We start from the raw sequence: 14,346 nt of genomic DNA on the forward strand, positions 1-14,346 counted from the left end.
AATATGATTTAGTCGATATACCTACTTACATGTTTTCTCTTCCAAAATCACAAAATATTTAAAATTTTGATAGAAAAAGCTAAATTTATAAACTGACGATTAAATTCAAGGCATTATTAATTACCTCATTTAAATTAATTATAATATTATTAAATTATCTTATCTAAAATACGTTTAAATGTAATTTACTCTACCTTCATCTAGATAATTTCAAGTTATTTGAGCGCAACACTGATGATAACGAAGATCTATAAGATTTAGAATGCCTCGAATAAACTTTGATTACTCATCTCACTATCATCATAAATCACTTCTCGGTTTTACGACTTGCTTTTCTGGCGCTATAAACGCATAGCTCCTCGATAAGTAGAAATCCTTGGACAAAGATTCTAGATAAGCGAAAAGTTTACGATGCCAGTAAGCTGTGCTAGTAAAAAGTGCAATTCGCCGATTAACCAAGAATAGGCTCAATCAACAGTTCGCCGACCTTTGTAGAGCCTAGCTAACGCATAATCTAATCTTGAGAGGCTCTATGTTAGCGATATCGGGATTCTATGAAGCGATCGATTCGCCAGATGACTCGCTTGTTACTTATTATCGTTGCCAACTCGTTTCTTTGATTACTGTCTTTTTCTCGTGTTGCGTGCCTAAGTCACCTCGGTTGGCACTCACATCGTGTTCCGACACTTTGCGCTTGTACGTGCTTCAGCATAAATCGGCAAATCGTCCTTGCGCATCCGTCTTGTCCTCGCGACAAAACATATCGTAAAAATACTAAACGTTTCTCAACAATATAAAAAAATCTGTAATACTTTTGCTTAAAATTGCCACGTATATTTTTGCAAATTAAATTATTATAACTACTTCAACTTAATTATATTTAAAAAATATAATTTAAGCAATATAGCTAATTATAAATTTTCTTCTTCTAAAATGACAAAACATGTGAAATTTTGATAGAAAAAGCAACTTAATTTATTAACTGATTAAATTCAAGGAATCGCTGTATAATTTTGATTCTAAAATAGTTTCTGTCTCTTTCTCTCTCTCTCTCTTTCTCTTTGGTCTTTATCTTTAAATTGCTTTGAATGTCCGCTTGTATACATAATACAGTGCGGATTCTAATCGATTTTGATGACCACAATGGAAAATGAAGTCTTTCTCGTCGCGAGGACGATAGTCGAAAGCGGAGGAGGGGAAAACATTTTCACGATCGTTAAGCATCGTTTTCCACTGCAGTGACGATTGTTTGCACGCGAATTCGGTAGAGAAGGAACGAGCGTGTTTTGCACTCTCCCCCTTCCTATTATTATCTTTTTTTTTCACCGCCCCTTTGTGAGGGTGAAACTCCGATCGGTTTGCCGTTCGATGGTCGACAGCGATAACGAGCTATCGACCCATCGAAATGCGATTGCGCCGGAAATCCGACGACCGGAGTTCGTCCGTTTCGCCTAATCTTTCTTGGAAAAAAAAAACGTTTGTCAAAAAACTGAGAGCCCGACGCGTTAACTAACTAGCTTTGCTTTAATTCGTCGATGAACTCTTCTTCGAAAAGTTGCATCGATTTCTTTAATGTGACGTCAATTGCTTAAAATTGTATCACAATAATATTAAAATTGACTCTTCATGCTACAATGAATAACAGAATTAATTTGTAAAAATGTACAAAGTAAAAAGTGAAAATATTTAAAATTTTTGCAACGCAAAAGGAACAGTTGTTATTAAAAATCGTCATTTTTTATAAGATCGTTTTAGTCTTTGGTTTAACATACATTTTTTCCGGTTTTTTCTCAAAGAACTTGGAATTTTTGAGGTATTTTCAAGGCATGCTCACGGATTGTGCGTTTTCCAGGAAGATTCCGCGACTGATAAATGAGAAAAGTCTTGTACAGGATCCGCGTGACGAGGCAAGAATGCGCGGGAGTGCCGCCTTAAAGTCGTTAAAGTGACAAAAGCGACAAGATCCGGTTTCACGGTCTCCAGCCTCTTAATCCTCGCAGTCTCAAAAATAGATCAGACTTAGTCTTGCGACGTAACATATTTATAGATACTGATTTAAAAATATTAAATTGGCTCACGTATAACAAGGTCCCATTGATGCAAAAATTTAAAAGGAATTTCACTTGACGGGCGTCAGGAATAACTGCGTTCATTTCACACAATTTATCTCCTTCGAATAGAACCACTGTACAAAATAATTTATAATAAAATTAAAGAAGTACAATTAACATTCTTGATTTTGTAAAAAAAAAAAAAAGAAACCGTTTTGCAATTAGGAAAATGTTGCGTTGCAAAAGAACACAAAATCAAACGCGATGATTCGGCGACTCCGGCTCCGTTATAATGACGTTCCCAGCGAGAGACTGCGAGCGTTAAATCTCACGCTTAACCACGCACGCGATGCTGCACACACTCGCGCTGATATTCATCGCTTGACGAGCTTTATCATCGCCGAGGAGTTCGAGCGTGAAACCTCGAAATCCGAAAAGGCGGCCCCCGAGAGACCCGTCTCCCCTCGCCTCGCCTCGCGGATCGCGCCATTGAAAATCCGTTTCATACGATGCTGAAACTCCCAGGGAAGTCGGAGAAAAATGCGCTCGCTCGTGTCACCAATTTCTCTCTCGCACATCGCACTATCGGATTTTTGCGCCTCGAGTGTAAAGGTTGCTATCGCCGACGTTTTTAGATTCCGTTTAGAAGTACCTAATAAATATTTTTCGCGCAAAACCTAACTGAATTTTGAAAGCTTCCCCGAGCTGCTAGAATTTGTTTACGATGTTCAAATGCACATCGCGACTACGGCATTTTCTATCATCACAATTTATAGACAATTTATATTTACTAAATTTATTTTATAAATTAATTTATAATGCGCTCGATGTTAAATTAAAACATCATCCATTCTGAACCAAAAAATAGGCGAAATTCAAGGGAGCGTAACTTTGTAAAAAATAATCGTAACAAAATGTTCGAAAAAGCATTTTACAGCTTAAATCACCAGTTTTGAGATTGATAATACGTTAAACAATTTATTGTTTACAAAACTACACGGATGCAAATGAAGATGAGTCAAATCCCAAAATTTTTTACAAACTTTGCAAAGCTCCACAATGTAGAATAAAAATCGTATATATATAAATGCAGTTTGCAGTATTCGAGCGTGAATCTTTACCTTTAATTTGCGTACCCGATGGGCTTTGTGCAATTTTTATTCACCGAGTCGAATAGTCTTTCTGCTTCAGTGTTGAATAACTCGGTGAAAAAAAATCGCACAAAGCTCGTTGGGTACGCAAATTAAAAGTAAAGATTCACGCTTTCAAAAGTTGTAAAATATTCGCTCTTTAAAATGAGTTCAGAAAGATTGAATATATTGAACCACAAAGGAGAGAAACCATTTTTGCTTCAGTGTTAAATTCGGTGAAAAAAATCGCACAGAGCTCGTCGGGTGCGCAAACTAAAGGTAAAAATTCACGCTTTCGAATGCTGCAAACCGCATTTTGTAAGATTTTAACTTTACGTCACAAAACTTTGCAGTTTGTAAAAAATTTTAGGATGATCCCATTTGCATCCGTGTAGCAATCAGTAAGTCGTTTAGTGAATTACCAGTCTTAAAACTACATATTTTAAGCTGCAAAATGCTTTCTCGAACATTTTGTTACGATCGCTTTTTACAAAGTTACATCCTCTTGAATCTCGCCTATTTTTAGGGGTCAGAATAAGCGATGCTTTAATTTTGGCGTCAAGTAGATATTTTTATAAACTTTATTTAAAAAAAATACACTTATATTTATAAATTTATATTTACTACTAATATGTCGGCTTGTGTGACCATTAATAACGATACCACGTAAACGCGATCGACGAGATAGTGCGTGCTCCATTTTCGAGACTACTTAAATTTTCCCACGGTCGTATACTATCTCGCCTCGAAAAGGAAGCTTGAAATTGACGCGAGCTTCCTGGGAATTTCGCCATCGTTCGCGACCGATCGGCTGAGATCGAGAATAAGCCAACTTGCGTTGTGTCATTCTTATTTTCTGTTTCGCTGTACCACAGAAGCGCAGTCAGGTAACTCAACGAGAGAAAGGAGGGTTTATAACATCATCGCACCACGAGTATCTGTCAGAAAGCTACTTCCTTTCTCTAGACTTGGCACGCCGACAGCTCGTTGCATGGGTGTACAATTGCATATGCGTGTAGAGAGCGTATGAGCGCGTAGAGAAAAGTTTATTCGTACACTACCGTCAGTCACAAAGCTCACAAAGCACCCGCGTAAAGCGACTGTTCAGAAGTAACAGAATAGCGTCGAGCGCTTAAATTCAATTCGCTAATTTAGTACCACTTTAAGTTGAATGGAGATAAATATTTTTCTGCATTTTCGCTCAGAGATCACGCATACCTCAAATCGGGTTATACAAATTGTCGGGTTTTAAAGATTTATGCCTCTAAGATAATCCTAAAGCAAATTACTGACGTTTTTTCATTAAAAGATAGCTTTGAATTGATTTTGTTTTTTACACAATTAATTGTACATATTATAATAAAAAGAGCAAATGTCGATTTCATTCTATTAAAGATTGAAAAAAATGTTTTGAACGCATTAATATGTTTCTCAGGATTGTGTCATGAATTTAAAAATACGTCTATATGGATTATTTATACATTGTTTACGTTATGTTTATAAGAATCTTTTTCATGTAAATAAAATAAACAATGTAAGTAATTATGCAGTAGATAATGGAGAAAAAAAATTTTGTTATAAGATTGTTAATACATCTGACTTTGGTGTTGATAATAAAATAAAATATTAAAAATTTAAAGTAAAGAAATATTAAAAATCAAAAAACGAGATATAATTTTCACAATTTCTGAATTATGAACAATAGATTATTGTTTACATAATAATACGTAAAATATATTTTACATATGTTTAAATTGTATGCACGTAATGAAGATTATTTATATCTTACGTTTAAACGCATCCAATTCTGATACATATTACAGAGTTTAAAAAATGTTTTTCGTTATTAATATACAGAACAAAATTTTTTATGTTCAAGTAAATGTATTTATTTTCTTGATTTAAAAAAATATTTTTTACACGGAAAGAACAATTTTGCTGAAATACAGATCTGAAAATAATTGTGTTAAATTATTTAAAAAATTGTATCAGATATTTAACTTAACTACTAGAATACCAAAATTCTTAATAGCACCATTATCATGCTTAAGCGTTCTAATGTAATTATTTCTATAACCCAATATAAAATTATTCTCTGTTGTGTATTTAGTTAAATCTTTATATGCTGCAGTGAAATTATTCTTTTCGTGTAAAATAAAAAAAAAATTAATTTATATTAGCTAATATTTATTTAAATCAAGAAGATGATGTTAAAATAAATATATTTACTTAAACATAAAAAACTTTTTTTTGATGCATAAAATTGCTGCTTGCCCACTTCGTGTTAGTGCGTCCTTTAATTGTGCAAAAGAATTTGAAATTCTATATAAATCCAATTCAAAGATATCGCCCAGTGAAAGAAAGTCAGTAATTTGATTTAGGATCACCTCGACGTCTCCCATTATAATGTCCAAATGTAATGACGTCTTATGTCCCGATTTCAGACGTGGTGTTCTCTAGGCGGATTTCCCGTGCAATTTCCTTTTAAAAATAACCGCCTGTGTATACAAGGTTTTTCCGACAATCTGTTTCGCAAGAAAAATTTCAGTCGAGATTTAATTACCGCGCTTTCCTACATTGAGAAAAAAAAGTTGTCAATTTCACAAAATTTTTCAACAATTACATTTTTTTCAATTCGAGTATTTATATGTTTGACTTAAATACATAAAATACTTGAACTTCAGTTTAAACTTTTATATATTTAACTTAAATACATAAATACTCGAACTGAGGAAATTCAATCAAGTTGAAAAATTTAGTTAAACTAACAACTTTTTTTCTCACTGTAAGCTTTCGATTCATAAAAAATTAATACGAACGGTTAATTGGAGCGTGATTAATTATGATTGGAAAAACGGATAATTGAACTGCCCTATTCTTTTGATAACTTAAAGTGAGCTCCACTTCCATTCGATCTCATTGTCCATTCTGCGCGTAATTAATCAAGACGTTTATCGAAAATGTGGACGTTATCACAACTTTATGCTCGATCAAATTCTGTTTTTATTGAGCCAATATTATTTTTCTGTCAGACTTAAAAGTTCGATAAAAAGTATAACTGTAAGAAAAAAAATGTCGAAAAGGATTTCGGAAAGTTCAGTTGTACGCGACATCCTATATACCAAAAAGGCTAACAAATAATATTAGAGTCCGAAAGAAAATAAATATCCGTTAAAGATTCTCGATTAATCCTTCACGGATTCATCTCGGTGACGCGAAAAATAATATAACGCGATTACTCTCGTCTCAAAGTTAGATTTGTTCTTTCGTGTCGCTCGAGAAATTATGTCATGCCCGGGTATGACGATAATCTGCTCCCGGCACAAATACACAATAGACGACGCCGCATGAACTGCATAAATGCAGTTTGAGCGTGCTATTCGATGTGTCATCACGTTTCCTCTTGCTTCGCCATGCGTTATAAACGCAGACACACAAACACACGTACACACCACTGAATGTTCAGTATATAATTCAGCAACAAACACATCTCTGAAAAATAACTTAAACGTTCACACGGAAAATGAAAATATTCAAGCATATTTTCAATTCGGCATAAAAAAAAAACATGAATCGTGTATCAATTTATATTTTTCATGTTAAAATTTGTATGAAATATATGCTTAATTTATTTCGATCATAGTATATGTTTAAATAAATTAAAACACTGTATTTCAGGTTATATCTTTTTATCTTAAGATTTACTAAATTTATTGAATTTATATCGATCACAGTTTATATCTAAATAATTTCTTATTTATGGCATTTAATTGTTTAGATGTATTTGCTTTTTATAAACATACATATGAGAAGATTAAAAACTGAAGCGTTAGGTTACCATTTTTTTCAATTCACGAAAGAAACGAAATTATAAATTTACAAAAAATACATGACAACTTTCTAGAATTGACGGAATTCTTTTCTAGAATTCTTTACAATAAATTAACGTTTCAAATTCGAGACCAATCAAAGTCGAATGGAATCTCATTTTCGCTCTACGTTCATTCTATTCTCTCTCTCTCTTTCTTTTTTCTCTTTCTCTTTTTTATATAACTGTTATACGATAGATTTCATCAATTTCTCGCGCGCGGAATTCTGTCCAAAAATTCATGAATACATACATAAAATGCGGTCCAGCTTAAAGTTTTCCACCGGTTGCTATCGGTTACCGATTATTTTCCGAGGGATGAAAAATATATTTTTCAGAGTACACACGCCAAATGCGTACACGTACGCACGTACGCACGCCCACAATGTATCATGCAACGTCGATATCTCATAATTGCATACGCGCAATGCGATTGCACTTCCTCTCGGTAAATCTGTGCATGCCTTTCTTTCTCTGTTACAAGTAGACACGTATACACGTACACATACACGCAACACGCACACACATACATACACACACACATGTACACCCACGCGTGCATCGTGTTACATGGAGACATACGTCCATTTATCGATACTCACTTTAAAATGCATCCGCATATTTCGTTTTTCATTTTACTCTCTTATTTTCACGATATTTCTGCCCATGGCGTTTATTACATCCCGTTCAACAAGTATATCGGGGATGTTTGCCAAAAATTCAACTTGTTTGTTACATGTCAGCCAACAGGTTTCTCATCTTTATATATTAATGAATTTATTCTTTACGATAAATAATTTACATATCGATGTCGGTTTGAGTGGCATTTACATTAATGTTTATTTCCATCAATGTAGATTGATTTTAATCTCGATTTAGCTTATGCTTTATCTTTTTCAAATTATTATAAAAGGATAAAAAATAAGTTAAACACAAGTTAATCTACATTAATAGAAACGTTTATTTTACTTAAAACGTTTTATGTTACTTTTCGTCATATTAATTAATTATTAATTAATAAATTAATTAATAATGTATTCATCTAGCAAGCGAAAGTATATCACATTCAATATAAGAAAAGATTTTACACCTCATTCTTTATAGAAGTAATTTCGTAAAATTAAAGAATCCCTGTCGTTGAAACATTTGCGCGTTATGGAACGTTTTTTTTTTTTTTTTCATTGAAGATAAAATCTGTTTTGCACTAATTGAATCCTAAAAGGGATGACGGGGATCACTCGGGCAGTTTATTGCGTCATGGGCGGAAGGTCTTAGCTAGCACCGATCGTGCAGGCATTAGAGGCAGAGACGGCTTACCGGCCTGACGGAAGGTCTGCGAACTGTTTTTCAGGAGTTGGCGTCTACATCTCGAGGGTGGAGGAGGGTTCGGTCGCCGAACGCGCTGGACTCAGGCCAGGAGACACCATCCTGGAGGTGAACGGCACACCCTTTCGCGCGGTCACCCACGAGGAAGCTCTCAAAGTAAGTCCAACTTTTCTCACTTACCGCTCTGCTCACCCCCTCGAACCTCCACCCCTCTCAGCTCCTCAGCGTCGCGCACGATATCTTCTAATTCTGCCGGTTCCATTAGTGCCCACCGCCTCCGAAGGCACGGATCTCGTTAACCCGAAGATACGGACGAGAAAATAGCGCCGTTAATTCTTAAGACGTGAGAAATCACGGCGTATTAGTTCGTTGCTTCTCTTATCTAACTTTCCCTTCATCAATTTCGTGCCAAAATTTGCAACACGTACGTACAGTCACGAAAGCAATTCGGGCGCTCGATATTGAGAGTTTATTTTAGGCTAGGGTTTCATCAAATATATAATTTTTTAGGGAATACTCTCGATTGAACTCCAATGATTTCCATCAAAGCCAAACTTATTTGAAAAAGTTCACTGGTCTGTTATTAACAACATCAGATTGAAAAATGTATTTAAATAAAATTGCAACAAAGCGCTGATTCTCCTTTATCTGTTTTTACTTAATTGTAAAAATGTGCGTAAAAAATGGTGAAATTGTACTGGAATAATATTAAATAATCTTCTATGAAATCACTGTACGGAACTAATTATCTGTAGATACAAGATATTGAAAGTTTATGCTATAGATTAAGATCATATTTTTTATAGAAATGCTGGAAGGAATTTTTTACTTCCAATCTAGTTTTTCCTAAAAAAATTATAATATTTGGACTTTGTAGTGTAAAATAAACTTCCATATATCCTGAAACAGCATACGGAGGTGTCGAGCAATTTTTCGAACGATTAGTTTCCTGACTGCATTTGCGTTTGTAGAATAAATTTTATTTCGATAAACACATGGATGTATGTTGTGCATCTGGTTAATATATTTCGAGAAAATAAACCTTAATTCAAGGAAGACCAAGTGCGTGGAATAAATCTCCATTTTTTAGTTAATAATAATTTTAATTCAGTTAATTGTTTTTTTTTATCCTATCAGATATGCAGGACAATAGAATTTAATTACCAAGATTGCTTCATGTTAAAGTCTAAAAGTTTACCACAAATGTGACGATGTGCTATACACAGAGAATTTTTCTTAAAATGTACGTTCAAAATCATAGCAGTCATGGAATTTGAAAAAAATTTACTATAGCATAGTAGCATTTAATAAAATACAAATAAAATTTAATCAAGATATTCTATAATTTGTTATGATAGATATTAATAAACCCTTCGTAACGGATGTAATTACGTGATGCAGCAAAAAGCCATTGTAAATAAGGAAAAACTTTATTAAAAAATTTTATTGACCATGACCTTTGATCTCTTTGCAGTCACTTGATGTGACTCATATTTTGCCTCAACGGAACTGAAGTCCTTGGTATTTATCGGCAAAAACAAAGTTTGAAAAAGTTAAGCTATTTCTGAGAAATCTTACAGACGGTTGGACAGACAAACGGATGGCCAAACCTACAAACGCTATAAAATAATAAAGTAGTTTGCTACAGTGCACTGCTTAACAAATAAGACAGAATCACATTAAATTCTTCGAAACGTTCCACAACCATCATGGTTTTGAGAGAGTAAATTTCTAAGAGAAAATTCTCTCCGTGTGAAAAATATCTGTTAAGAAAAAATTTATTAAAAAACAACAGCTGATCTTTTCATTTCTAGTATCATTTTAGCCCAAAATCTCTGGAGACTGATCTGAGTTCACTTTGACACTGTGTTCCAGAGCTTTATTTTGAGTATTCTTTATTTGTTGGAAAAGCAACCGGTGACTTAAGTTGGCAAAAATCTCAAGATTCAGTTTACAATTTCCGATTAACAGTAGCATTTAACAATAGGAGATGTACAATTTTGAAGTGTCTGAAGTATACATGTAATTCACAGTTTGATCTCTGAATTAATAATACCACTCCAAACGCAAATTTAAATTAAGTCGACAGAATAAATTACGGAACTTCGTTCCTCGGTCGTCATTTAGATTCGCGAACGCTTCAACGACCATCATCGTCTTGATGCGTGGCAATTAGATACCTTTCGTCGCGCAAAGGCGAGAACGGGAGTAAAAACCAGCAATTAGGATCGTCCCAATTAAGAGTTTTCTCCAAATCCGAGTTTTCCTCACCGGGCAATCGCGCGAATGCATCTGATGTTTATGAGTGACCTTAGGAACCGCCTCATCAATCCTCCAGCGCATTGCTGGCCTCGGCTATCAACCGGATTAATGGAAGCGGGATGAAACGTGAAACACCTCTAAATCCGCGCGCAAATAACTGGAAGATAGACCGTTTTTGGAATCCAGCTGTTTTCTCGCCTATTCTCATCGCTCTCGCTGTATATGTACATACCAGCAGCTCTCCATTTATCAACGTTTCTCAACGCTTTCATCGCCCGCGTGCCATTTTGCAAAGATTTATTCACTTTTATAACTCCTGTGATCTCTTGTAAACTCCTATAATCGCCATTAATTAAGGAGGAAGGGTGTCGAGGCATTTTAGTGCGGTTTTGCTAATAATCTACCTCTAATTTATGGCAGTCGCGTGTAAAATGTACTCCAAAAGTTTCCTGTTTTATGGAATGCTCTTAGGTAATAAACCTGAAAGCGACATGACTTTTTTATCGAGTCTACTTTAGATAATCTATAATTTCCACCTAAACTTTCTCTCTCCACTTATAATTTCTTTTACACGTCGTGTAATTCAATATGTTTTAATATTTTTTTAGTCTGTAAATGTTATATTGGCACGTAGAAATTATAAATATTTAAGTTTATCTTAATCTCACTCTAACGCTAATAACTTTTTATCTACTGTGTATTTCAATACGTACATATACTTTTATATGTATATTTGTATGTTTTATTCTTCAAATGTGTATTTTACGCATATTACGCAGTGCATAAATAGGAAAAAGTTGCTAAATGCGTGCTGAATAAATATTAGTTAACGATTCCTGATATTTTTAATTCACAAATTCAATACTTTGAAAGACAACGTAATTTTAAGAATTCACAGGCACTCGATTGCCTAAACTGGACCTTCTGCAGCATATTAGCACAAGACTTATAAAAAATTGATTTGTTATTGAAAAATTAAACATTACAGTGTAGGTATCTGAAAGATCACGGTACAATTTCCAATACGTCTGCATACAAATCAGTGTTAAATGGGAAATAAAAAATAACTTAAGTTACACGTATTTGACACAACTCTCTCTTACATAATGCATAAAATTATAAACACATGTTCTCTCTGTCTCATACAAATTGTAGAATATCTGAAGTTGACTTTTAAAGATTGACGTCGCAGTTCTTGCGAAGTATTTGCGACTCTTCGTATTTCCACATAAATCACGCGTGGCGCGCGTCGCCTGCGTCACGTGAAGCACCGCCAAAGGGCACCCTTTGATCCGAAGGATAAACTCCGATTGAACGGAATATCATATTGCTCGGTTAGCATGCGCTTGACACTCGCTTAGAGTAACAAGTAGCGAATATATTCGCGCATGGAAGATTAAATGTCTCTATCTGCCCTTGTCCTTTTGTTTCCCTCCCAAAGTGCTAAAGAAGATTAAAACAGCTCGCAGTTATATCGCATCAGCGTTTCAAGTCTGAATCCAAAATTAAATAAATTTAAAACCGGAACTTTGCAGTGTATTGTGTGTGTGTATGTGTAAACTTTATGCGGCAAAATCGAGAAAGTTCTCGATTTAAATTAAGCTGTTAACAAAAATGTGTGAGTCAATTTCGAGATAAATTTTAAAATTGACTGCAACGCGCGCGGTTTTAAACTGCCCGTAATAGAATATCGAAGAAAAATTAATTTAAAATTGAAATTGCAGGCATTGGTAGAATCGCGAAGATTTATTTTCGGTCGTAGAATAAAAATTCGCGATTTGAACATTTGTCACGATGCTAATTTCGACTCTTCAAGATCTCGTAAGAACTTCAATAAGTTTCGCGCCTTTGGTCGACCCGAGCAACGCGTCGGTATCCCTCGCGGCAGCTTTTTGTTTTAAAACTCTTGGAACAATCCCACCGCAAAAGTGCCGAGAATATGTATGTAGCTGCATGCGGAAGATAGTCGGAACCATTTACACCAGAGAGATTACTCGCAGCTATTCCACGGACGACTCACCTCGTGTAACGGTTCTCTTCGATTCTTCACGCAACCTGCCAACCTGCTTGCTGCACGTTCATACTCGTTGTCGAACGACAAAGTCTTTTGATTTTTAGCACAAGTTCCAAATTTAGTTCTATATTCTATATTTGTATTATCTATTTATCAATTTTATTTTTTAACTCAATTATTGTTTCTGATAAAATATTTTTTTCATATAAAAATATATAAATACATATAAAATCTCTGTCTATATTTATTTAATTATTTCATTCTCTCGTATAATCGCTGTTCAAATATGTAAAAAAAAATAAGAAAAAAAATTGTTTAATGGTAAAAATAATTTTAGTATTTTTTTATAAAAAGTAAATTTTTTTAAGAAATGAAAATTAATTACATATATATTAAATTACAAATAAATGTAATAATTAAATATAAATTATATAAATATTATAAATTATTTTTCTATTATTACTTTTATTATTTTTTATCTCTAGACAAAAATTATACTAGAGAACATGTGTTATATAAAAATATATAATTAGCTCTAAAATATGTGTAAATATTTTGTATATAATTATATATTTTTATATGAAAAATATTTTATTGCAGATTATAATTGTTGATTTTCAGAAATTCATTGAATATCAGAATTTTATAGAAATAGAAACACTTTTATTTCACGATTAAATAAATAAAATTCTTAAGAAAAGAAAATTTCTTAAGAAAAAAATTCTTAAGAAAATTTTTAGAATCTTTAGAATTTTTCTTTAACAAAATCTTTTCTTAAAAATTTGAATAAAATTTAAAACCATTTTATACAACAAAGTAGTTTAATTATATATTTTTTTAAAACTTTTGGAATTTTTTTAAATACAAATTTTTAATTTTTTAACAAAAAAATTCTTAAAATTTTCTGAAAAATATAACTAAATTACTTTGTTATATAAAATAGTTCTAAATTTAACTAAAATGATTTAAAAAAAAAAATTTTTTTAAGAAAAAAATTCTTAAGAAAATTTTTAGAATCTTTAGAATTTTTCTTTAACAAAATCTTTTCGGAATTTTTAGAATTTTTCTTTAAAAAAATTTCTTTTCTTAAAAATTTTAATAAAATTTAAAACCATTTTATATAACAGTAGTTAACTACTTTGCTAAAGTAGCTAACTACTTTAGCAAAAGTAGTTTAGCTATATATTTTTTTAGAATTTTTGGAATTTTTTTAAAAACATTCTAAATTTTTTAATAAAACAAATTCTTAAAATTTTCTGAAAAATATAATTAAATTACTTTATTATATAAAATAGTTCTAAATTTTATTATATAAAATAGTTCTAAATTTTATTAAAATTCTTAAAAAAAGAACATTTTTCTAAGTTCTTAAAAAAATTTTTAGAATTTTTTTCTTAAAACAATTTCTTTTCTTACGAATTTTCGTAAAATTTAAAATTATTTTATATAACAAAGTGGTCTAGTTATATATTTTTTTAGGATTTTTAGAAATTTCTGCCTTAAAAAAATTCTAAAAATTTTCTGAAAAAATGTTACTAAATTACTTTGTTATATGAAATAATTTTAAATATTTTGTGACCATAGTTTAATTATATTTTCTTAAATTTTAATTAAATTTTACTAAAAATAAAAATAATAAAATTCACTAAAGTTCACGTTGTCCTACGACTATCACACTTTTTAAATTAAAATAAA

The 14,346-nt window shown here is 32.5% G+C and overlaps 1 protein-coding gene across 8 annotated transcripts in view; it reads left to right on the forward strand.

Moving 5' to 3' along the window:
- Positions 1-14,346, forward strand: part of LOC105201728 (whirlin) — a 124,943-nt gene that overhangs the window by 38,211 nt on the left and 72,386 nt on the right. For 5 of the 8 annotated variants that reach the window (XM_039456813.1, XM_039456815.1, XM_039456819.1 and 2 more), the window contains exons 4-5: positions 4,057-4,068; positions 8,401-8,531. In XM_039456813.1, the coding sequence (XP_039312747.1) occupies positions 4,057-4,068; positions 8,401-8,531 (143 nt within the window). The remainder of the gene's footprint in view (positions 1-4,056; positions 4,069-8,400; positions 8,532-14,346) is intronic. The other 3 variants (XM_039456814.1, XM_026137017.2, XM_039456817.1) reach the window with 1 other exon arrangement.

The sequence above is a fragment of the Solenopsis invicta genome, chromosome 13 (assembly GCF_016802725.1).
Source record: "Solenopsis invicta isolate M01_SB chromosome 13, UNIL_Sinv_3.0, whole genome shotgun sequence".
NCBI lineage: Eukaryota > Metazoa > Arthropoda > Insecta > Hymenoptera > Formicidae > Solenopsis > Solenopsis invicta.